General features: G+C 34.5%; 3 protein-coding genes across 12 annotated transcripts; 2 read left to right on the top strand and 1 right to left on the bottom strand.

The window, feature by feature from the left end:
• Positions 1-1,353: 1,353 nt before the first annotated feature.
• Positions 1,354-6,472, top strand: LOC105229502 (protein bride of sevenless). 4 transcript variants are annotated; one of them, XM_049449370.1, is made up of 5 exons: positions 1,354-1,422; positions 3,422-3,498; positions 3,563-4,495; positions 4,563-6,019; positions 6,080-6,472. In XM_049449370.1, the coding sequence occupies exons 3-5, from the start codon at positions 4,096-4,098 to the stop codon at positions 6,335-6,337; spliced, it is 2,115 nt and encodes a 704-aa protein (XP_049305327.1). In that variant the 5' UTR covers positions 1,354-1,422; positions 3,422-3,498; positions 3,563-4,095; the 3' UTR covers positions 6,338-6,472. The 4 variants fall into 4 exon arrangements, with proteins under 4 accessions (XP_049305327.1, XP_049305325.1, XP_049305328.1 ...); XM_049449368.1 differs by having other exon boundaries at positions 1,417-1,528; positions 3,425-3,498; XM_049449371.1 differs by lacking the exon at positions 1,354-1,422 and adding an exon at positions 1,424-1,528.
• A 1,967-nt stretch (positions 6,473-8,439) lies between these two features.
• On the top strand, positions 8,440-17,511 carry LOC105229640 (uncharacterized). Of its 5 annotated transcripts, none has more exons than XM_049449363.1 (5): positions 8,440-8,868; positions 9,895-10,154; positions 10,220-10,818; positions 10,877-11,287; positions 11,667-17,511. In XM_049449363.1, exons 2-5 carry the CDS (start codon positions 10,061-10,063, stop codon positions 15,033-15,035), a joined length of 4,473 nt encoding a protein of 1,490 aa, XP_049305320.1. In that variant the 5' UTR covers positions 8,440-8,868; positions 9,895-10,060; the 3' UTR covers positions 15,036-17,511. The 5 variants fall into 5 exon arrangements, with proteins under 5 accessions (XP_049305320.1, XP_049305319.1, XP_049305318.1 ...); XM_049449362.1 differs by having other exon boundaries at positions 8,440-8,673; XM_049449365.1 differs by having other exon boundaries at positions 8,519-8,592.
• A 1,456-nt stretch (positions 17,512-18,967) lies between these two features.
• LOC105229503 (uncharacterized) lies at positions 18,968-23,718 on the bottom strand. 3 transcript variants are annotated; one of them, XM_049449382.1, is made up of 8 exons: positions 23,494-23,718; positions 22,561-22,844; positions 22,179-22,220; positions 21,528-22,063; positions 20,542-20,779; positions 19,939-20,150; positions 19,773-19,878; positions 18,968-19,626 (listed from the first exon to the last, which is right to left on the bottom strand). In XM_049449382.1, the coding sequence occupies exons 2-8, from the start codon at positions 22,709-22,711 to the stop codon at positions 19,511-19,513; spliced, it is 1,401 nt and encodes a 466-aa protein (XP_049305339.1). In that variant the 5' UTR covers positions 22,712-22,844; positions 23,494-23,718; the 3' UTR covers positions 18,968-19,510. The 3 variants fall into 3 exon arrangements, with proteins under 3 accessions (XP_049305339.1, XP_049305338.1, XP_011208133.2); XM_049449381.1 differs by having other exon boundaries at positions 23,109-23,718; XM_011209831.4 differs by lacking the exon at positions 22,179-22,220 and having other exon boundaries at positions 18,977-19,626; positions 23,109-23,716.
• Positions 23,719-26,828: the final 3,110 nt, after the last annotated feature.

Raw genomic sequence — 26,828 nt, forward strand, 5'->3', positions numbered from 1 at the left:
TAGGTGTTACAAACAACCGTTAGCTAAACGAAACTATTATAATCTGTAGCAACATTTTGCAAAAGTTTATTAATAATTGTCGACGAAAATAGCAATTCTTTAAACATATTTTATTGAATAAAATTTAAACAATTTAATAGCAAACAATGTCCTTGAATTTAACCTTTTGCTAGTATTATGTGGCATAAATATCAACCTTGGAAACCATTGGGCTGTCAATTATGACGAGCTAATCACTGACATGATTACGAATTTCTCCATCATCAAATGTAGAATGTCTGTGATGATACACATGTTACATCCTCATTTAGATAAGTTTAAAAGATAATGAGAACTTCTACCAAACGGGACCGGAAAAGTGAAACTGTTCTTATATGTATATTTGGAGTCTATTTTAAAATGTTAATTGTAAGAATGAATCCTAAGTGGATGATTGGTATCTTTTAATAAATTATTTATATGTATTTTTTTTTTGTATTTACATTGAGTTAAATTTTTCCAGTTTTTATACATAAAAGCAAATTCAGAATTATTTTTTAATCTTATTCTTACCCTTAGCACTTAGAATAATGATCACCTTATTTGCAGCATTCACAAGAATTAGATGAATTTTGCCCTTCCTTGCTTATAAGTATTTATTCTTGTTATTTTTCTAAAATGTGCAAAGTGAAGGTATGCTCGCCTCGAAAGTATACATTTTATTTTTCGAAGTCTTTTATAGTAAGTCATTGTATTATTTACATAGAAATTTCACCCTTACCATAATACTTATGTACATATAGCAATGTTCTTATGTTACAGAGGCCAGTGCACTTTTGCTCCAGAGACAATGTAAATATGAACATATGTACATATGTATGTACTTATATTTTGAACGATATCACCGTGACAACGGAAAGCGATGCCAAACATTAATATGTTGCACTTTAACATGGCGAATTCAGATATATAACTTTTCTACATATGTATGTATGTATATTCACAAAATCATAACGACAAATTTTGTCTCAATAGGCTCACTGCTTATGCAATAATTTAACTGTGCGCATATAACTATTATTGCTACAAGTATTTATTGGTCTTGTAAAACAATTAAAAGCGACCTTAACGATAAGGGAGCATGCGCTGTATGCCATGTTCACTCTTTTTAGTTGAGCTTAAATTTGGTGAAGCGTTAAGTCTGTCTCACTCAAATACTACAAATTAACTGGCAAAAGCAGGGAAATGTAACAATGAAAACAAGCCGTACAACAGTTAAAATTCCACTCCCGGTTAAAAGGTACCAAAAAGCGGAACCGTTTGCTTGTCGCGCGAAAACAGTGAAGGTAATTACTGCTGTTTACATTAACCGGTCAATATTCTAGGCAAATGGAAATATAGACCTAGTAAATTTTCTGATTTGCGTTAGTCTAAATATTCAAAGTGAGCCACCAACACCAACATTCACGAAACTTATTATGACAAGTATTACCTATTGATTTTTAAATGGAACTATAGACGTGTGCCTTAAAATAAATCAAATTTGTATGTACATACATGTGCATATGCATGAAAGAAAAATTATTAATGAAAAACAAAGTGATGTACGTATGTTAACTATTTTACTTTCGTATGCAGATACTAGCGAACGTAAATACATATGTACATATCTCAGTTACACTTGTAATATATTCAGCAACAAAAGCTAATAAGGCACACAAATTATTTACAATTAATTAGAATTATAACAAAATTTATTTTCAAAATTGATCAAATAACTATGTATGTACAAATGTGCTGTGATATTTCTATGAAAAAGATACACATAAACATTTTTAAACGAGATTTATTAAAGATATTAAGTGATTGTCACCTTTCGTCGGCGCGTGCATTATTTCAAAAATTGGCATTTTGCTACGAATATAACTACATACTTGCATACATACATACTTATGTATATAGTATGCGCGAAATTGTTACTAAACGTACATTTTCAGCAACAAAGCATTGCATACTTAAAAGTGCTCCCTAAGAAATAATATTTCTGTGCAATATACATACATACATAAAGAGAATTAATATACTAAATAAGTATGTATGTAAAAAACGAAAGTTCTTCTACACGGTTATGTAAATTTATCTATCCAGGTATGCACCTGTAAATATTCGTATTTTTCAAATTTGCAGTTGTGATCAGAAATCAACCCTTCGAAGGTAATATCAATTCCGTGCATGATTGAACAGGTTAAAGTGCGCACACAGTTTGTATGGACATAAGTACATACGTACACATGCATATGTACATATGAATATCTGTTTACAAATTTACGGAAATGTGCGTTTACATCATTATTGACCATAACAACTAATTATTCCGAGCGGTTAAATAATGTTAAAGGACTAACTTATTTTGGTGGGAGGTTAATCAATGCCATAAGCAATTTAAAGAGTACTTGCAAAAAAGTACTCTAGGTCATAACATAAAGAACTATGGTTTGGAACTGTGGTAATATCAATTCTGTTTTTTATATAAATGTAAATTATGGGTTCTCTCTATTATACTAGGGAAAGTTATAAAAAAAATCTGTTTTAATTTAATCAGCAGTAATTGTTTGACAAAACTTTTGGAAATCAAAAATATATTAAAGATTCTACGTCAAGAAAAAGTTACAAGAAGCCGTATGCTATAAGACAATATTAAAAAAAGCATTACTTTTCGTGTATATTATATCAGGGTATTTTCACTCGTACATCAAATCATTGGTCGTAAATTATTGTGCTAGGCAGCTATAGAATTATATGTATGTATATATACATAAATAACAAACTTATGTAAGAATATCGAAAAAATATATTTTTTACATATGCACAAACTAGATAATATCATTCAAAACTTATTTTTATCTACTTTAAAAACTGGCACAAATATACCAACTACGTACCCTGTAGGAAATATAAGACGGCTTTTAACCGTTACCTGTTTTCCAAGATCAGTCTTACTATGTGTATATTTTCATTTGTGCATAGATAAGGCGAATTGACAATTGTGTTTTGGTCAAATTAGGTCGAAATGTTTCGATGTTCTTTTCCTGTGGGTAGTGGTATCCAATTGCTACAAGCCTAATGCGATTACAGTGAAAACTAAACTTGGAAAATAGAATAGGAAACAAATAACCTACAGAACACCTTTATGCTTATACATATGTATGTATGCGTGTATGTATGTATACAAACATGTATGTATTTATTCAAAAAGAATATTCAGTCAGATTTGCCACAAGAAAAACAATACCGCGAAAGAAAAGCTGGAAGGAAAAATGTAAAACAGTCAGAACTATGTATTTGTATAACTTAGTTAGAAGCGGCCTATATAAACATATTACTATTACTACTAGTAAAATTGATTTATTCACTATTTTTCACTGTTATCTTATATTACTAGTAGACTGCGTTTGAACAAGAAGTGAAATAAATGAACTGAAATTGCGGAGAAAAAAGATATGCTTTGCAGAATTAGCGGTAAGTGTCATCAAATTTGTTTCGCTAATTAACGTCTTTCGAAACTTACACAATTTATTTTCAGTTTTAATGTTGACCCTCAATTTGGCCAATATTTGCATTTTATATTCAGTATGCGTTTCTGCGCAAGGAGCTACTGATTTGCTGAAAATTACAAAACCAACGCCGAGAATTATTTCAAAAGGATCAGCAGTAAGAGCAACAATTCCAAGTACTTTACAAGCGACTGGTTCATCTACGACGGAGCCAAATCCAGCGACATCTGTAGTACCTGAAATTTGCATACATGGTGTAAAAATTTACTCAACCGACAAGCATGAAACACATAATATACAATACGAACGAGATTTCGTGCAAGTCCGTGAAGGTGATGCTATGCTCAGCATATTGACGACAGATGTTTCTTCACCTCTTTTTGTAATTGAGCGGATCAACAGAGCAAATCTCTTGGACGCAGACTTTGAAATTGGGAAGTATATTGGATATTTGCTATAATCTATGTAACATATATGTATATATTGTTTACGTTCATTATTTAACTTTACAGGAGTACGTGCTATATTGATCGAAGATGAATCTGTTGCTGAAAACTTACTTATGCAAGAGGTACAATATCTTCAGCAGTGCATTGCTCATGCTATTGGTATCTTTGTCGATTATGATTTGTACAAGAATTCCGAGCAATTTATCAAAGATCTAGAGTACAACATTTGGCCAATACTTCCACCTCGTATGTATGTACTGCCAAAAGTGGCACATCTGTTACACCAAATGCCTTGGGCGGGAAGTATAGCTTCTGTAGAAATTGTTACTGAAAATTTAGACACTTATAATGAGTTTATTGAGGCTGTGCGTCACGAACACATGTGTCTTATGCATTTCAAGAGCGTCAATAATATTTACATTCTCTTTGGAAACAAGTTGACGAGGCATTTCGAAGATAATAGCACTATTTTTGCAATATCCACTGATCGCACAGATCGTACTTTTCTAACAGGTGTGTGTAGTCAAAATTAGAAAACTTATATAGATCTATGAGTACATCCATTATTATTTCATTTAAGATCTCCCAGATAAGTCGTATATACTTATGGAAAGCGAAGTAGATCCTGATAAAATTGAGGAAAATTCCACAATGCCTGCAACAGAAGAGACTTTAAGGGATAATTTGATTCAACCGTCGAGGGTTTTTGCTTTCGCTCGACCCATGCTGGAAATCGTCCGTTGGCTAAAGGGATCATTAATGCGTAACTGTAAGCGGGAGCAAAACATTTTTGTACTTGAGTCTTGCTTAAACTTCCTAAATTTTATTGGTGATTGGCAAACACCTGAGAATCGTCAATATTACGAACCTGTTAAACTTTTGGAATTATTACACATGCAACGATTTACTTCGTTTATGAACTTTAAAATGTTTCAAAAACGCAACAAAAACACTAACGAAAGGACAACGACTAGTCAAGATAACGCAGATCTTCAAGAGATTGCTTCACAAAACTTCATTACTAACATAACTACGTTTTATCATTACAATCAAGCTAATAGCAGTAGCATAGAGTTAAAACCTAAATTTGGTCAGGTTTTCAACTGTCAGTACAGCGCGGGAGAGAATAGGCGATATCCATTCCTATTTGATGGAGAGTCAGTGATGTTTTGGAGAATTAAGCCGGATGCATGGGTAGCCACGGGAATGACTGCCGCTATTCTTGGTCTAATAATTACCTTGGCCATATTAGTATTTATTGTTGTTCGAATATCATTGGGCGATGTATTCGAAGGCAATCCCGTTACATCGATCTTATTGCTGCTCTCTATGATTTTGTTATTCACATCTTTTGTACCTTTCTCTTTGGAGTATATCGGTGAACATAAAAACTCCCACGTGACTTTTGAAGATGCCGCCACACTAAACACGCTTTGCGCTGTACGCGTTTTTATTATGACTTTCGCCTATTGCTTGACTTTTTCACTATTACTTTGTCGGGCTGTTATGCTCGCTTCGATAGGTTCAGAGGGCGGCTTTTTGTCTCATGTCAATGGCTATATTCAGGCTGTTATCTGTATTTTCAGTGTACTCGTACAGCTGGGTATGTCAGTTCAATTATTAGTCATTATGCATGTCGCAACCGAGAGTATATCATGTGAAAATATGTACTATGGCCATTGGTTATGGGTTTTGATTGGATATGATTTCATGTTACTTATGGGAATTGTGGGCTTGGTTCCGTTCATCTATCGCTCACAACGGAATTATCGCGAAGGTATTCTCATTGTTATTGGTGCTGTGCTGACTTTCGCAATTTGGATCGTTTGGATTGGAATGTCACTCTTAGGCGATGAGATGCGAGATGCAGCAATATCTTTAGGCCTACAAGCCACAGGTTGGGCTATTTTGATAGGTGTGCTTATACCGCGAACATTTCTTATAGTACGCGGCATTGAACGTTCGGATATTGCTCAAGCATTGCCTTCGCTCACTTCACTAGCTTTTGCGCAAAATAATCAGTACTCTTCAGAACAGGTAATTAATCATTTCTTAGTATTATTACCTAAACAATTACATAATCTACTTATTTCATAGAGCGTTTACGAGTGTGTTAATCCAGCTATGCGAAGTTGTTCGCAAGTGGATATAGCGCAGTCACCAAGTGAAATCCCAACACTTCCATTACGCGGCGGTGGCCCGCGTAGACAACAATTTTTCGCAAACTTACGCCAGGCTAATGCCAATATCAACCCACAACGGCAACCACCACGACCACAGAGGGGCAGTCCTACACGTTCAGAGTGTTCTTCTCTGCCCGGTTCACCAGAGAGCAGTAAAATAACTCGGTTTTAGACAGACAAAAGCTCCATGCAATCATATTAACTTACCAAATATACTGTTTGAATCCATTTATTTGTATCTAGTCATTCATTGTCTTTTGAAGACTGTCCTTTTTATTATACATATATATAAATATACATATATATTTATTAAATTGAAATTTTCGAAACATACTATATACATTATTAAAAAGAAATAAATTATACTAGCGTACGTAGTTTTGTACTCTTGCAACAGGTTGCCATAAAGTGTAATAATTTTTTTCATCTAAGGTTTGTTTGCAACACTTAAACTCGAGATAAATAAAGCATTTATATAAGGTTGACAAATATTTCCCTTCCTTTTTTTTGCTCTTTATTCAATGCTTTATAAAAAGTGTTACAGTACAAATATGCGCCGTTTCGTTCGATAATCTGTTTCCATCTAGACGGCAACTTCATAATGGCCCACGTAGAAGGCCTCCTCCTTATTTGCGAAGAACTCGGACAGCCACTTTTCACAAGCCTCTTTTGAACTCAACCTTACGCCAACAGGTGGTAATCACTTGGCGCTATGTCCGGGCTATATGTTGGATGCGATAAAACCTCCCATCTGCGCTCCCGCAGCTTCTGACGAGCCATCAGCGAAGTGTGTGATCTGACGTTGTCCTGGTTTAACACTACATCCTTCCTGTTGGCCAATTCTGGACGCTTCTGGCCTATCGCCTGCTTCAAGCGGTCCAGTTTTTCGCAGTAGATGGTAGAATTAAGCGTCTGGCCATATGGGAGCAGCCTCATAGTGGATGATTCCCTTCCAATCCCACCAAACACACAGCAAAACATTCCTGGCCGCCAATCTCGGCTTGGCCCTGGTTGGGACGATTCATCGTCTTTCGACCACGACCGTTTTCACTTGATATTGTCGTATGTGATCCATTTTTCATCGAGTTCGTTACGTTGTAGCAGCATATCGCTGGCGTCGATTCGGTCCAGAAGGTTTTTTTGCGTCAAATCATGCGGCGCCCAAACATCAAGCTTTTTTGTGTATCCAACCTTCGGCAGATGGTGTAAAATAGTTTGGTAACTAACTACCATTTTCTGGGCGATGTCACGAGATGCCATTTGTCGGTCTAACTCGATATTTTCCATGATTTGATCTGTATTCGTGGTCACAGGTCTTCCGCCGGCTGGCTTAACCATGGTGTCGTTTTCACTCGCTCTAAATCGTCGAAACCATTCGTCGGCAGTTCGATGTGATAGAGTACCATCCCCCAAAACACCTTTAACCTCACGGAACGTTTCTCTAGCGGCTTTGTCTTTAACGAAGGAAAACTTTAAAATAGCGCGAATTTCGGTGTAAGTGAACTCCTTGTTTACACGTCTATAATTGTTGAACGCAATATCCAAACTAATCATACAAAGCGTCGTTTTGTAGTTTATGTCAAGACCTTTCAAAGATTGCCAGATGCGAGCTATGTAGCCGCGAAAGGCGGAAGGGAGATATTTGTCAACCTAATATACATATGTATGTATATGCCATTATGAATATTTTGGTATATTTATCTAACAAAAGTAACTTTTTATCTTTTTTATATTTCAATTTTGTTAAATATTTGAATTTCTGTCAAAATTTATTTATTGTTTGTATTAATTTTTTTTTATTCTAAACATAAGTGAAAAGTTTATGAGTGAAGTCTGCCATCCTTGGCTTCATACTACTGTAATATCCATACTTCGACAATTACGCTGAGCACAGTTTAAAATTCGTCGAAATTTATTTCCAAAACTTACTTTTTGCTCAATAATCTGTATTTACAAGCATGCTTGCCGCTAAATTTATTGAAGTCAAGAATATGATTTGGGGATAATATAAGAAATTCTTATCAAACACAAAATGTTCGTATTCACAAAACCAATTTCTCTCGAAAGATAAAACATATTTATCTCCAAAGAACGCAGTTCATTTCATGTGTCATTATTGTCAGTTATTTAGTATTGTTGCGTAAATACGCTTATAAATTGGATAACTGCCCACAAGACAGCATCTTGAGAAAGCTTCTTAACGAAAGATTTTGACTTTCGTTGAGTTGGTTTCGCTACAAAAAGCTGAATTATTAAATACAATGCAAAAGCTTCCATATACACGCTTTATATAAATTATAATTCATTTTGTCTGGTAACTCCTGTTCATCTCAGCTCATTTGTGGTTACTGTTATTCGACAAACTTCGTCGAGTTCAGTTTTGAACGCTATCCCGAACAATTAGGATTCAATTACAAATTCGCGTAGGTAAAAGTTTTCGGTCGACGATTATCGATGCATATAGTATAAATTATAAATATACTCAGAACTCAAATAATAAAAAACAAAGTACGGTTAAATGATGTGAATTGAATATTTTTGAACCAAGAAGTGGCAAAATAATAAATAAATTGTTTGCAACTATTTGTTGAGATTAGTACTTAAATCAAAGTTATGATAATTACACGTGTTTGATTTATTTGTTCGATATTAAATATAACTGTAAAATAGTGAACAAATAATTTACAGAAATTTAAATAATTAGTAATAACTGCATAAGACATATTAATTTAGTTTTAGAAAATTGTGAAAAATCATTGCCATTAAATTCGCGTTTTCAAAAGCTTTATTCCATTATCCTCGTGAAATATTTTCTCTCCCTCTCCCGTAGCGAATGTGTTGTGTGTCCTTATACATATTAGTCACTCTCTGACATTGTATGTAGTTTTGTGTTTGGCAGTTCGTTAAGTTGTCATGCAAGCATAAATAAAAGCCCACAGTAAAGCATCAAACTATTCCACAGCTAAAAATCTCTGCCCGAAATCCAACTAAATAGAAGAACATCAAGATTATACCAAACAGAGAACGTTTTTCTAATGGGTTATATTGGGTATATCCACACAAATTGCAAGAACTGCGAAATGCAAAATTGTAATGAATTTAAAAAGGAATAAATCGACAATATTTGGCTTGGGTGAAAGTTATACATGCTTCTTTTCTAGTATTATCAAAGTCTGGATTTGTTACAAACGTGAACAGTAATCAAGTAACTATTTTGCAGACATGAGAAATGATATTTTTCAATTAATATCTGCACACCAACAATCCTCTTTTGGCACACTGAATACTTATAATATCGATCCAATTCAAATATACATAATAGTGACTGTGTATTTAACTGAATATGCATCCCAAAAGGTAGGTCAAAGAAATTAGCACAACGACCCCAATGTGGAGCCCTAAATTATGATGCACTTTTCATTTATACAAGTGTTTATGAACAAAGCTTTCATTCATAAAAATTCAAAAAAGTAATTTTGGAAAGAGGCGGTGAGCTGTCGTCAACTAATTGACAGAATGCCAACTGTTAAAAGCGCATGCTTGCATTATTTTAGAGAGCATTTCTTGTGCTGCTGCTGTTGTTTATATCAACTTAACGAAACTAACCTTTCACAAACAACACCACATTTACATATGCTTTTCGGTTTGATTCGACAATTATATATGGTACATACATATATACTCACTGGTGCAAAATTTGTTCCTTCTTTTTAATAAATGTAATATTAGCATATTGCACAGAAACAAGGCGGACATTTCCCAAACCCGGATTGCTTATAAAATAATAAAAGTGTGTATAGTATATATGAATGTATATATCGGGGTGTTATGAACAAGCAATTAGACGTTTTGCTTCACATAATGAGTTAAATGAAAGTACATAAAATATTTCTAAATGCTGACCAGCTGTTTAGCCATTGCTTCAAGCACGAATAACTCGAAGATAGCTGCAGATGATGTGTTCGCCGGCATTAATGCTAATCTAGATGGTAAGAACTACAGTTTATGATCTTGAAAAAATAGTATTCTTAACGATATAATGATAAACTTGCAGATGAAATTTTTCACACTGAATTTGCAAATTCTTTGGAGGCAAACACAAATACATTTCAAAGAGTATCGATGACGAAGCAACTATCTACCAGTTCTCCTACAACAAATGGTGATCGAAACGCCAGTAACTTTGTTTTAGCCCCTTTGGCCCCACTAGCTAATAATGATACATCAGTACGGGGTAAAACCGATTCGACTGGCACTGAGGCGGATATTTGTAATACTGCAAAAGTGTTGCAAAAAAGCAACAGTAATTATTTAACTATATTGCCAAAGTCACAAGCTGCAAGCAGCTTGGCCTCAATCAATTCAGGAAATGATGAGGCTTCTTCAAAAAAGTCAGTGGATGATACTAATGGTCGTTCAGCGGCGCTGGAACGTGCCTACGTTCATGACGTTTATGAGAATTGTGATGAACCATCCGGCGCTATTCGACCACGAATAGCACAATTTCTAAATAATTTAGATCCTGGTGCCGTGGTGTGTGATGTCGGCTGCGGTAATGGTCGTTATCTTGCTCATGGAAATCGTTCTATTTGTACAGTTGGCGTAGATCGTTGTTATCGATTGAGCAAAGTGGCACGTGAAAAAGGAGGAGAGGTTTGTATTTCTTTTGTGGAGTCAAGCAGTTTTGATATAACATTATAATTTATTTAAGGTTATAATGTGCGATAATTTGGAGCTACCATTTAGAGATAATTCATTTGATGCTGTTCTTTCGTTGGCTGTTGTTCATCATTTTGCTACCACTGAGCGTCGAGTAAACGCTCTCCGAGAGCTGGCACGTGTTTTGCGTATTGGTGGTCGTGTCATTATAACGGTATGGGCACTTGAACAGAGACATCGTCGTTTTGAGTCACAAGATGTTCTCATTCCATGGCAGCCTCCCAAAATTCGTAATATGAGCTGTTCGGATGAAGAGGATGATGAAAGCTTCTTACCACCTTACCATGCTTACACGGAGGACTCAACAAACTCAAGTCGCTCAGCTGGTGATGGCGATAGCTCAAGTTTATCCTCATCATCGCCTGGTGAATCCTGCTACAGTTTTGTTCGACGTGCTATTCAAGTAAGGTTCATAACCTTACCTTAACCTAGAAGCATATTCAACTCTAATCGGTTATACTCTACGAGGGTAAATAGTTATATTTTTGGCAAAAAATTATATTTTTCAAAACAACGGGAGCCTTGCGTGAATCAGTTTCTAAAATAACCTGACTTGACGTACAACTTAACCTAAAGCCGTTTATGCACTGGAGTTAACACATCTACCAATGTAAAGAAAATTTGTAAATTTTTATCTGAGTAGACCATTTAACTCATGGTGAAATAGTGTTTTTGCATGTGGTTTGAACTTACCCCTGTAAAATATAACCGAGTAGAAGAAGTATAAACGTAGTGATAGTGAGAATAAAAAGAAAAAGTAAAAAATTGTCATTTCTTTTCAGAAACTTGCTGCTGGTCGCAAGCATCCTTGGTTTTTGGACTCGTGGGCATCAAAAGAAACCAAAAATGATAGTAGTCTTGACTTCGAAGATGTTAAAGACTTACCAATCGAACTTCGACGACTTGAAGACTTCGAAGATTTTTACGATCCTCCACTTTCTGCAGGATTGAAGTCTCGTAGCCTTGGTAGTATTCTTAATCCACCTCCTCGCCAAATTGTGCGTTCGCGATCCAGTGTACCTAGCTTGGGCGGTACTCTATTTCATTTGGATATGAATTACAAATCCGGAATACCTGTATCAACCTATTCAATGCAAAACAGTCAACATTTTCATACCAAGGATTTAAGTGTAGCACCAGTTATTGTCACCAAAACCAATGTATCTCCCACGAAATCCATGAATGCAGTAATTTTGAAAAATATAAATAACAGCACTCCACTAGGTCGACGCCCAAAGCTGATAAAACAAAAACAATCTTTTTGTGATGAAGAATGTCAACTGCCAGAAAATTCTTTTCATATAAAAAGTACATATAATAATCATAGTGCCAGTAATAGTTTGTATTTACGTAATCGCTGCTACTTCAACGGCAATAATATTAACATTAACTCACAAACTCTAGGAAAAATGCCTCTTATGGATAATTTGCACCATCAATCTCCCCTTACCGCCCGCCAAATGATGCAAGCAAGTATCTTTTTACGGAAACAAAGTTCATTGAATGAGGAACTTATGGCCGTAAACCGATTGCGTGAAAAAGAGGGAGTTCGGAAACGCATTCAAAAACAGACGTCGTTAAATGAAGCATTTCTCTGTCAATCAACTACGCTTTCTAAAAAATTTCATATCATCAGAGAAAACTTCACCAAGAAAGTGAAAACGTCAACAGGTAGCTTTGAGCGGGTCACAAAAACTGGTTTAAACAAATTAGTACAGAACTTTTCATCTTATATATCACCAGGCACGATTAATTCCGATCTGACGGAAAAAGTAATCAGCGAGAGTCAAGAAAACAGTGCCGAACAATCACAGTCAAACGTTCCAAAATGCAATAAATATCACCATCATCATCATTATCAGTATACTCAACACCAGCAATCATTAAATCTCCAAAATTGCCATGGTCAATCACGTACCTTCATAAACACCCACGAAACAGGTTCACAGGCATCACATTATCAAAAACAATTATCGGTCGGTAGTGCAGTCAACAAATACGCTGGTCCAGTCACATATTGCAACAATGCTGAGTGTTCTAACTCGGGCTGTTATTGCAGTACATACCACTATGTGGGTTGTAATACCTTTTGCACTACTAACGATGGTTTTGAAAATAGGGATGGGGAGTCACGTCGACACTCTAAAGAATCCGGTTCAGATTCTTCTAAGGACAGCAGCTTACAGTCGGATACAAGTATCGAGTCTGAAGATAGTTTTGCTTCAGTTATTTTCATACCGAAGCCAGAACAGCAACAGCAGCAACTTAACTATCATCAAAGCTCAAATTCAAGTTCAAGTAATTCATCGTCCAGTAACGGTGGAGGGGGATGTCGCACTTACGGAAGTTGTTGCCAACACAAAAATGACACGTGTAAAATTCAAAACAATGACAATACTGCGAACTGTTTAACATGTCTAAAGCATCTGCAACAGCCGCACCATCAAAGATTGTCCTCCGTACCCACTTCACCTATGATTTTGGCATGTCCCCCAACACCAGCTCACTCTCCTGCTACTATACAAGCTGTAATAACATCGCCTCCAAGGACAGTTGCAACTGTGACGGCAGCTATGGCAATGCTTACTCCACCTTCAGACAATAAAAATGGCAGCTTAGATGAAAATTCAACAGCATTCTCCAAAATTAATATGAAAAATATTAAGGATCGATTCGATTTTGATGAGGATCTTATCAAACAACACGAAAAGGATACAGCTCAACATCAGCAGCAAGATATGGAATGTAAAATAACACGGCATATTGTAAAGAACTTACCTCCTATACCTAAATTTCGTAAACAATCCTTACAACCAATACGTCAAAGTTTTCCAATCGTACGACGGTCATCTGCAACATCTGGTTCATCTATACCAAATATGCCAAAACTAATGTCTTTAGAACTTTTCAATCCGGCTACTGACGATCTAGACAGCGATTCGAGCGAGGCATCCACTCCAAACTCAATTGATAGTGTTATTAGTACTGGAAAATCGAATTCTACGACAACGACCATAGAGCAAAGTGAAAATATGAAATCGTCACCTACTTTTGAACAAGATGGAAGCGATGGTTTACTTTTTGAGCGTACTATTAAGACAAAAAAACAACAATATCATGATGAACAACTGAAGACCAATAACGATATTCCACACAACATATTTTTAAATGAAGAAGACAGTTGTCCTATACCACCGAACAAAGGCAACATTAACCTAAGTACGAATTCACTACAAAGGAAAGAACAAGATTTTGTTGGGTTTGCTGAACAGCTCAATATACAGTTGATGCGAAAAATTGAGGACAAAATCGATGTTGATGAATGTGTAAGTTTAGAAATCACGAGCGAATGTGGGGATCCTACAGATGCACACATTAATGTAAATAGGAAGCGCAGCAATGAGTTGCGAGATTTGTCAGCAATTCGTGAGGAACTTCGAGAACGACGTTTAATGCTCGCAAATCTTTCTACGCAGCCAAGCTTACAACAATCGCCAACTTCTTCTACATCGTCTTTATCTTCACAGACACGTAGTTTTACTATTCATGAGGAAAATGAAGAAGAAAGTGATGAACGAAGTTACTCTCTGCAACTCTATGAAAACTGTAAAATATCCAAAATTAATTATAAACGTAATCGCCCATATAATTTGAATCCAGAAACCGCTTATCTGTTGCAAGACGAAGGTGATATCTTTGATGAAGAAGAAGAAAATGAGCTTGGCCACTTGCCTAAACATCATCACACGATTGGTCAAGAAACTCAGTATCAACCCAAAGATGAGGTCCAAATATATCCTAAAGCCATAGAAAGGGCGCCCAGGTGTGATACTATAGGATTGGAAGTGGCAGCTGAGAAAGAAGGCTATTTCGAAATTAAAGTTCAACATGAAAATAAAGAAACTCAAAAATCTCTCCAAAATCGACAATCAACAGAATCATGGGGCAATTCTAATAGCTCTGCCGGTTCGCTTGAGAGTCCTTCTCAAGGAGGATCGACAACACATCACCGTTATTATCATGTTTTTCGCGAGGGAGAGCTTGATGCATTAATCAACCACCATGTAGCTAGTCTACATATAGTCTCCTCATACTATGAACGATCTAGTTGGTGTGTAGTTGCTGAAAAAGTTCAGGTCTGGACTATATAAATAACATCTAAAACCTCATATAAAATGAAAATAGAAAAGTATAGTACGTAAATAACCCCGGGCCAACTAATTACCTTTAAAAATTGCGTCTCTTTACTCGTGCATACAACTTCATGTGTATATGTGCAAAAGGAATTGCTAGTGTGTTCACACGATCTAGTTCTAATTCGGAATAAATTCTAATGCTTAATAGGTATATCTGGTATATGCATACACATAAACTCCTGAGCTTACATCGAACGAAATAGTCGCAACGAATATTTATATTTAATAAGTAGATATTCCTAGCTCATCGCTTAACATATTTCCAACATAAATATGGATGTACATACTCGTATTTATGTAAATACTGGTGCTTAAGTTTATTTTGGTATTAACGAATTCATAGATATTTTACGTTTAATTCGAACGCAGCTTTTCATTAAAGCAACGATTAGTTATTAAGCTAGTGAGCAAATTCTTAACGAATATGAAATTGTAAATACATGAAAGACGTAAAAGATGTAACTTTTTATGAAAGCCTCTATTTATATTTGTACATAAATTTACCTGATATAAGATTATTTTTAATTGCGATAGGCGTGATTATTTTTCACAATCATTTGTATTACGAGTTCATACTTACTTCATTGCAGTTTTTCATCCAATTCATGGCGTTGTGTCTAGAAGTTTGTCCATATTAAAAAGAAAAAGTAACAGTGTTGCTAGCTTTGGAATTTAAAACGCACGATAATTTACAAAATACTTGGTTTTATCAAAAGTAAAAAAAAAAAACAAATTATAATGTATTCAAAATAATTCAAACAAAATTGTATTGCTCATAACAACTGGAAAAGCTTTAACTCTTACAGCTATACAACTTAAAAATAATATTTTTTTTTTTTGATATTTTAGTCTGTGATTCTTCCCCGCATAATGTATAAATTGGCTCACCATTTTTAACCCGTTTTCATACATAAAGTCACAAGTTATATTTCTAATTTCGTTAAAAAAGGGTTTACCGTCGTTGACAAAAAATTGTTGTACAATCCTTTTTATGGTGATGCAGAGTATACAAATTTTGTTCATCTAACGATTGTTTGTAAGACCTACAACTAATTGAGGCACATTTAGCGTTGTATTATATAAACCGAGTTAAGATGCGGGTGACTATCTGTGTGTGCGTCCGTCTGTTCGTGTAAGCGATAACTTGAGGAAAATTGAGATATCTTGATGAAGCTTGTACACGTATACCTTCGCACCCAAGAGAGTTGGCATTCTAGACGGATCACATCTGATCACTGCCACGCTCACAAAATACAGGCATGTAGATAGGGGCAGCTATGGTCTGATGTTCCGACCATAATGGGTCCAATGTAGATATCAGCCAAACTTGTTGAGGGCTGTCTTCTTTAGCTCATTTTCATACACTGTGAAAATTGATAAGTGAAAGGAGATAATCACGCCTACTCCTCATACGTTTATTTGGAAAACTACTAAAAGTGCGACAACTCACTAACTAAATACGCTGGTCACATCCATGACACAAAAGGGCCTCATAGCATCCGGTGTCTAATTGAAAAGGTAAAAAAGATTTGTGTACATATGATGCCATCTCGCGTCAAAGAATAATAATCAGACTATAACTTTTCAAGTCAACCTATTCTCGATACAAAGTGATCTAGTCCTCATATACATATAATAAAGATTTTAAAACTTTCGGTTAACATTAAACCGTCAATATCGGAGAATATGTAAGTTATCGAATATATGTATTGTTGTGTATTTCAAAAACTTGTGAAATTATTCAACGAATTGCCCCAACTCCCACATATTCGTTATTCTGGCATATTTATGTCGAATATATCGGTTAGTGTTTGAGTTAAATTCATAAAAATAATAAATATTTTCCCGCTTTCTGATCACGTAAACTGCAAGAGTATAAAATGTTCGGTTACACCCGAATTTATAAATGCGACTATTAGGATGAATGATGTGGCGATAAAAAAAAAAAAACAAAATTGAATATTAACAAGTAAGATTGTGGTTTTCCAATTTGACATCTGGTGTTCAAAACACTAATTTGGCAACTTTTATACCTATGTCACTCAATATGTTTGGTGTGTTCTTTAGAGTGACATACTTACGCGATTATATTATGTATGCTGATCTTAAGAATAATATGTAAATCTCGTAATTTAGTTATTACTCGAAAATGTAAATCCGAATATTGTTGCGTGCAGTGATATTTATTTCGAACCAATAAACGTATATCTTAAAATTCTTTAGAAGTTTAATAACTAGTCTTTTAGTATTTAAATATTAAGATAAACGAATGATCACAAATAAAATTGATTTAATAGAGAAGAGTGTAAAAAATTTAGAAATAGTACAATAATACATAAATTATAATATTACATTTTGATTAAAACCATGTACTCAAAAACTGAATATATATTATCTAAAACTTTTCCGAATAAATTCCTTCTTAAATGAAGTGTTTGTTCTTTGTTTTGAAATACTTTTTTTACTATGTGCCCTAGCGATTTTTACACCTTTCATCGAAAGACGCTCGTACGGGTGGTTCTTCCGTACACAGCTTAGAGATGATCTGCGATTGTTGCTAAAATTTGTTTTTATACCCTGAACAGGGTATATTAAGTTTGTCACGAAGTTAAGTTTGTAACACCCAGAAGGAAGGGTCGGAGACCCTATAAAATATATATATAAATAATCAGTGTGTCGAGCTGAGTCGATTTAGCCATGTCCGTCTGTCTGGCTGTATATATACGAACTAGTCCCTCAGTTTTTAAGATATCGTTTTGAGATTTTGCAAACGTCATTTCCTCTTCAAGAAGCTGCTCATTTGTCGGAACTGCCGATATCAAACAACTATAACATATAGTTGCTATACAAACTGAACGATCGGAATCAAGTTCTTGTATGGTAAACTTTCACATTTGACAAGATATATTCACGAAATTTGGTATGAGTTATTGTTTATAGAAATAATGTAATATGAGAAAAAAATGTTCGGATTGGTTAACTATAGCATATAGCTGCCATACAAGCCGAACTATCGGAATCAAGTTCTTGTAAGAAAACTTTTATATTTGACGTGGTAACTTCACGAAATTTGGCATGGATTACTGCTTAAGGTAACAATATAATCTCCACAAAAATTGTTCAGAACGGATTACTATAGCATATAGCTGCCATACAAACTGAACACATAGTTACTAACAGAAATGCACCTGTAAAGGGTTTTTAACCGAAGTTAACGTTTTTTCCTGTTTTTTTTTTCATTTTACTTGTGACAAACGTGGACAACGGCTACTTAGGATAAAAAGCGACTGTGGTGGGAATATCTAATGACATCAACATAACTGTTTAAATGTTTGTCATGGCTTGTTCAATAAATTTTTTTCGTATTAAAATTTAAAATCTGAGTATAGAATATTAGAATCGTTAAGCATGTTGAATCTGGTCGAAGCTGATGATCGATTTCTGCTATTACAATTATGTTCACTCAATTGTCAGTTAAATGTTAGTTACGGTAAAGAAGTTAAATAGATATATATTTTGATTGGATTTTAAAAATATTTTTAACGGGTTAATACAAGGGCTTTTAGCATTTGATAAACTCATGATCACTTGGTGCGTATGTTTGAATTTGACAACAGTAAGTATACTTTGAATTATATCTTAATGCCATTTAGAAAGCTTGCATATAAGAACACTAGAAGTTTAGAAAAGTTCAATAATTTTTTTATATGAGAGCCCCTATAGTAAAACCATCTGTTAAAAGCAAGCTCATTAAAAGTTTAATACGTTGTTGTGCATGCTAAGAAACGCTGAGTAAATGAAAATCTACCTTTACCTTGGAATCACTTCATTACATTGCTTACGCTAATATAATGAATATGACTGACATGATTTAAAAACGTGGAAATTGTTTAAGAGCAGACTAAAGAAGAGAAAACTTTAATTGATTTAATAATGTTCATGTTATCATTTATTTTATGTAATTTTAAGTTATACATAGTTTCAATTTTCAACGAATTTGCGACTTTCATTGGGAGTGCATTCAGCTAGAACCTTTTAAAATATACATATGTATTACAACTTCTTTCTTCGACTTTTACTGCAGACTTAGTGTTCACTTATTAACTGCATAAAGCATGTATAGTATTACAAGTTATACAACTCTTACTTAGTGCTTAAATATCTTAAATTTAATTAGTTGAGCTAATAACCTATTTATTGAAGTTTCACAACTTTGTTCCTCTTCTTGCATTTCGCTATTTGAAATTTTACTTTAATACTGTTAACAATAATAATTACAATACTTCGGTATTAGTGATTGCTGTTGTTAATAAAAATTATTTACTTAAGTTTATATTTTATTCTTTCAAAAATGGCGCTTGACATGTTAATGGGAATAAACGAAGGGGAAGGAAATGCTCTTTCGTAACGTGTGACGAATTGCAATTCAGTCACGTTTTCCCCATGGCCTGCAGAAGCAGCAGAAAAGATAAATGGCAAGTGAAAACGGACTTACTAAGCCGATGGGAGCCTGCCACTGACATTATGGCCGATGCAGAATACTCTCCTGCAATGGATAAATTAATTAAAGATTTGAAAGATAATAATAAAAAGTTGATGAATGTATTTGTGAATTAGATGAACGCTAAATATTGTAAATATTGATATGTAGAATGTCTTCAATACTTAAGCTATGTAGTTCTTAACTCTTACCGTTAAGCACATGAAGGTCGACGGAAACGGAAGCACTATTCGATGGCTCACAAGTGTAGGTGTCCGAATCCAGCTTCCGAACGCATGGTATTATTAACGAACCGATCTGTGATGTATATGTCAATAATAATATTGCAATTTCATAGCGAAAACTCTTTATACTTACCGTATTACTACTGCTGTCAGCATTACCGAATATCGTACGATCGATTTCTGTGTACCAACCCATTTCATTGTCATTTGTGATTTGTGTTTTGCCGCGAAACCAGATAATGTACGCTGGTGGTTCTAGCGTATCACGAACAATACAGTGCAATGCCACTCTGCTGCCCGCCTTCACGAAACGATTCCGATCACCAATAAGTTCAGTATGGGGTACTAGTGGAATTAAAGTAATAATTAAATATAATATATACAATGTAAAGATTATATAAATTTTGTTGATATAAGGTTGAGGTAGTCATTTAATGTCGCAATGACGAAATGGTGAGAACAATGTAATGATATGTACATCGTAAAATTTAAGGTGTATATTCAGAAAACTTGCCGACATTCAAGCGACTATGTAAAACTATTTAAAATTCTAAAACTGATTTCCTAAACATTTTATATAGACATTTCTTATTTCTCTAATTATAATTATGTATATATATAAATTTGTTTCTATAATGTTGTTACAAACTAGTGTAATGTAGTTTGCATCTAACGCTTACCATATAGCAGGATTACTTGGTTAGAGTAGTTATAAATCCAGATAGTCTCTACTTACCCACCACTCCTAAATGGATTTTAGCGCTCATTTTCGGTTCGGTGGGCACTTGGCATTCATACCAGCCTTCATCGCTTTTCTGTACGTATTTGATTTGTAGTGACCAAGTGTTTTCGCTCTGACCTTGAAAAACAGATTGAAAGCGCTGATCGGAGATGAAAGTTGCTTGGTCGACAGATAGAATATGTCCATCGCGAATGCGCAGCCATGAAATTGGCTTATTCAAAACGCGCTGAATCTGTTGATGAATGAAAACGATTATACATTTTGATGAAACTTTTTCATGTGTTTTTAAAGATTTCTTATTAAAATACACTAAGTAGTAGGCTTTTGTGTAAAAAGTGAACGGAGCTTTATTTTGTTAGCGGTATATTAGTAAGTAAACGACTTACTCAAGAGCATTGTCTTGAAGTTTTGCTAATTAACAAGTAGACTCTGCACCAAAGGAAATCAATCGTTGAAAAGTGGTTTGCTAAGTTTGAACAAGACGAAATGAATATCGAGTACGATGAACTCAGTGGATTGCCTAAAGCGACTATTACCGACGAAAATATCTAAAAAGTCGTTAATGTAATTTCGGACAAAAATAACAAGGAATTGCTGATTCTGAAGATTGTTTGAAATTATTTAATAGTAATAAAACCGAATTTTTGCATTGTGTGAATGACACTTGGTTCAATTATTTCACACCGGAGTCCAATCAACAGTCAGCCGAGTGGACTGCACATTACGAACCGATGCAAAGCGTAGAAAGACGCAAAAGTCGGCTGGAAAGGTTATGGCATGATTATTTTGGGATAGATGTGGTAACTATAATATTCATCGACCATCTTTAAAAGAGAAAAATCTTTACATGACTTGTTGAAGCGTTTGAAGAACAAAATTCAAAAAACGAACTTTACAGCCCACCTTTTAATTAGCGTTAAAAACGCCGAAAATTGTCAAATTAATGGAAAGCAAATGTGTAATAACTTTTAAGCACTTACGTTGCATGATAAATAGGCGTGATTTCCCAATTGAACGGTAATGTTTTTTGTGGCCAGAGAAAAGTTTGGGCGGCGTCTGTTCTGTTGATAGGCGGCGATATAAAGTTGGTCCTCGGATTGCGTAGACATGGTCGATGTTAGTGGTTTTATGGAAGGAGTTGGGGGTGGATACTTTGCTAATTGGTCTATGGCAAATGGCGATAATGGTGGTATAAGTGTGGGCATCGAAAAACCTTTTAAGAGGTCGTCAGGTGCCGATGAAGTCTGTTTCGATGATACAGTTGACGGTAATGAAATTGGATTTGATTGCTGGGCTACAGGTGGTGTTGAAGATGTCAGTCCATAAACAGTTTTCACTAAATCTTTAGTTATTGGTGTCAACGAGTATTCCGCAGCCAATATTGACTGAGTTGTCGTTGGATTTTGTGATGAAGCAGTTTTCGTAGTTGTGGACAATAAATCTACAACAGGTGTTAGGGTCATCGACGTTTCTGTTAAAGGTATCGCTGCGTCCTGTGATTTAGCCAACGTTGAACCTGAGAGACCAATGAATACACATATATTTAAATATTGTAATTAAATTAAATACTTTTTGAAATAATAATGGTTTGCATATGTACTACGTAAAAGCTTCACTGCACTGTACTTAACTGTTGATAGTCAGGTCTTGTGTTATAGATGTTAAGGAAGAAGCTAAGAGAAAGTATCAGAAGTCAAATGATCGATTTTCCGATACTTTATCTGTTTTTATCTTTGTATGCATATTAGTTCTATTTTGTTGCCTTCATTGCTTCGGGTTTAGTTATTTAGTACAATAAAAGCAGCTTACGAGAATAATGGAAAGTACATATGACGTGCATGTAATTTAGTTTGAAAATTTTTAATTTTGGTGAACTAGTTTATGAGACAAGCAATATCTCGCATATATTACTATGTACATATATTAAAACCAATTGCTTCCAACGTTTGGTTAAGCTTTCTTTATCACAATTAAGTTAACATATGTAAACATCTTCTAAATATATTTACTTACTCGATTCCACTAGTACGAAAAACAAAATTGCTAATAAATATTTCCATGTTATAATGCATGAATTCATATCCTTGATAATTTTATGATGGTTAGTGCCATTGCAGTTATTATTAATGTCATTCTCTACTTGTGTGTTATCCGTGTTCTTCATATTTCTTCGTCTGTGTATTTTTTCTATGATTAGAGCTGAGATTTTTGTAAACTTGTAGACCACAATTGCACGACTCTCTTTGTGTTTCCCTTGAGATATATTCGCGCTGTGATTTTGTGATGATTATTAACGGCTATGGTAAATAAAAATAAATCTATTAAGGTAAATCGTTGGTGCAAATATTTACTGGATTTTATATTATGTATACTAATCGTTAGTTCGCATTTAGTGTTGTTGGAATTTGATATACTGTAATTCAAAATATTTAACTGTATACGAATATTGCGAAATTATTTCGAATATTAATTAGTTAGTTTTGAGTCACAATTCTATTTATTCAAATTGCTCGTAACGGACTCGAATGTGTAGAGATTTGGTTTTCTAAATTTTTACTTACGCGATATGTGTCACTGAGTGAAGAAAAAACAACATGTTGCTAGTTGTATTCATAATTCACTAGACCTCAAAATTTTAAAGAGAGCTTTAACAGTACAGAGGTAGACCAAAATACCAACTAACAGCCAGACGAACAAATACCGCCAATAATTTTTAAATATGATCTAATGGGACTCCAAAAAAAGTTAATATTTTCATCATCTCTTTCTGTTTGAATGATCGTATTTCCAATATACACAAAAGCACAACCGGTGGGCTGTTGTGCACGCTATGAGGGCATAATAAATGTAAATGACTTTTTTTTGCCAACATATGTATGTCTGCTCGATTTGTATGTACGCTCATAGCGAGAAAATAAAAACACATTTAACCACAGTTTTTTTTACACATTTTGCAGCTTTTCTTCCTCATCTTGCTTTAATCTCATCTCAACAACTATCAATATCAGTATAGAGGTGCCATTTTAAAAACTTAAATCACAATTGTATTGTTTGTTAAGCTAGGATAAATAGTCACTATTGAAACCGCATCAAATGTCTTCAACTCAGTGCAAGAGCCTTTTCGCTGATGCTGAATAAATGGAGTTCCTACTAGCGATGTAGGGATGCAGTGACGCCATTTTGCTCCATTTGTCAGATATTTTTATACTCTTGCAACCTGTTGCCGAAGAGTATTATAGTTTTGTTCACCTAAAGGTTGTACGTATCATCTAAAACTAAGCGAGATAGATACAAGGTTTTATATACTTGTATATAAATGATCAGAATGATGAGAAAAGTTGAAATCCGGTGACTGTCGGTCCGTGCAAGCTGTAACTGAAACTTGGTATGTGGGTTTCTTAGTACAAAACAAATTATGACTTCGTAGATGGAGGTAATCGGACCCACCCACCCACGCCCAGAAATCGCTATTAACCGAAAATCAATAAAGTGCCATAACTAAGCACTAAATTAAGATATAAAACTGTAATTTGGACAACAATTGTCAAAATCTAATAAAACTGTTCAAGCCCCTAGGTACCGTATATGTGGACCCCAGTATCTATAGTTGACTTTTGACTGAAAATATCGGTTATTGCGTGAGATATGCAATTGAAATTTAGAGATAATCCTTTCCTGACAATAGCAATTCGGTGTATCAAAGATGAATTTAATCGGGTCAATACTTCCCTAAGCCTCCATATACCTAATATAAAGATTTTCAAACTTCCAGGTAACTTAATGGTGCATATATCGGCCAATATTTGAGTTATCTCAATGAAAATTACAAAACCTGTTTTATCATTACAGTATATCTTTGTACCTAAAATAGATACAACAATAGTATTTGTACTTAAAATAGATACAATTGGTCGAAAACTTGACCTACCTCCCAACCTCCCTTATAACTATTACCAGGATTTTCGAATATCCAGCTGAATTTACTCCATATGATTGGCGATTGCATGTGAGGTACCTTAATGAAACTCAGGGAATAAGTTTTTTAGTATGTGGCGGGTCGGTACTACCCCAACTCCCACATACTATATACGATGACCTTCGTTTTTCTAACAAATCGTATGTCGAATTTGTCGGTCAGTATATGAGTTATATAGAGTGTAAGTATATATATATACATATATAATAGCTTAGATTCCGACCCTGTGGGTGACGGTATACATTTTAAGGTATTTCCTTGGCTTTGGTTTTTGCAAAAGTATGAATTGTTCCGTTGCACCCGAAATTAGCCCTTCCTGACTTCTTTTATTTCTTATTTTCCACTACGTTTCGTTATTCATTTTTGACATTTCATCTTTCTAAGCACTTCTTTCGCGCGCATGTCCGTTTCAAATGTTTCAAATATTCATCAGCGTTTACTTTCCTGATTATCCCAAGGAAACACATGTGCATATCAATTGCCAATTTCATTTCCATTTGGTTGAAATCTTTAGATTTTTATTATTCTCTGAATAAAAGATTTAAATAATTTCTACGAAAGGCCCAGACAGAATATCAAGAATGGAGAAGTTGCAGTCAACCGAACCTAAATCGTGTGAGATAACGACACCTTATTGAGGGCGTATGCTACAGTGTGGGGAAATCTAAGAAAATTTTGTTTTTTAGTATTAGCAATCAAATTTTTTATTTGCACACAAAAAATAATAAATTGATCAGTCAAAATAAAACTATTCAGTTCAGAATCGATTTTATGAATATGATCCCGCCTGTTTGTTTGTTAACCCTAATATCGTCAATACAAGTTAAAAATCTCTGTTGGAATGAATTTTGTTGTAACTTTTTTTGATATATGGTACATATTTCATTTTAACTGTACAATATTGCATAAACGATATATTAAAACAATTAAAATGAAAAGGGCGATGTTCACATATCTGTCCAAACCCGCAGACACGCCATCATCGTTTGAGTATCCCAGGTAAATCGCTTTGCGAATTGGCACTTAATCTAAATTTTCGAAGTTGCTTTCCACCGCAATTAATAAATTGTTTTCATCGCCATAAGTATAGATTTAGGGGTGTCCATCTGACTGAACTAGACCCGTAGTTTTTTAGATATCTATTTACTCAATTTTGCATATGTCTGTTTCTCTCCAAGAAACTCATTGTTATCAGACTCGAAATGACAGATATCAGATAACTTGAGCATATAGCTTCCATGTCAACTGACCGATCTAAACAAAGCTTTTGATGGACAAATTTTTTATTTTAGAATATTTTCCAAGGTAACGGTACAATTTTCGAACAAATCATTCAGATCGGACCACTATTGCCCTTAGCTACCATACAAATGGACCGTTCGAAATCACGATCTTTTTCTTTATTAAGTCACACTTGATGCTTCTTTAAATAAACCATTTTCGCTAGAAAAAACTAGCAAAACGTTTTCCAGATGCAAAACTGCCAGTTATATTTTCTGATTTTGTTCTACATACATACATATGTATATTTAGTTCTATCTGCAACAAAAAGCACTTGTGAAGGGCGTTATCTGTTGGCCTATTTTCAAATTCCTACCACTCTGTGCTTGAGAGATATTGTTTAAAGTTGGTGTCAGTTAAATAAATGGTTTCTAAATTGTTTGACTTCTTCTCTTACTTACTGGTTCTATCTGAAGCAACTCTCCTTAAGGGGTTACATGGGTTTCACAGTTTCAAAAAATCGAAAAAAATTTGTTTATCTTATTAAATTCTATAACATTTCTAGAATATTGTCCTAAATTTTCAAGTTGACCTGATCAATACTTTCGGAGATACAACCCTGAGAACTTGTGCGCTCGAGGCAATCTAGGCTAAGTGCGCCGTCTTTAAGCGCGTTTTTCTCGAAACTGTGTTTTCAAAGATGATGATGAAAGATGATGAAATTTTACACAGATCTTCGAGATATCATTTACAAGATCTTGAATGAAGGATTTTCTTTTTTTTAATTACAACTATTAAAAAAAAATGTCGAGAAATTTTCATCGAAATTTGCATTTTTTTATAAAACGTCTGCTAAAAATCCAATTTTCATTTTTTTTTCTTTTTTCTTCGTCCAATACCCAGTTTATTGTCTTTACTAAAACACGTATTTTTATTTTTATTTCTGATGATACTGAAAGAAGTTCTGCTGACATCGCAGATGCACCTTTTTTCCGAGGGACTGCCGGAAATGGCGTCGTAATGACTGCCATTTTGATATTTTTTTTTTGAAAATTTTACAAAATGTTTACTAAATATGAGTCTT

Source organism: Bactrocera dorsalis, chromosome 2 (genome assembly GCF_023373825.1).
Source record: "Bactrocera dorsalis isolate Fly_Bdor chromosome 2, ASM2337382v1, whole genome shotgun sequence".
NCBI lineage: Eukaryota > Metazoa > Arthropoda > Insecta > Diptera > Tephritidae > Bactrocera > Bactrocera dorsalis.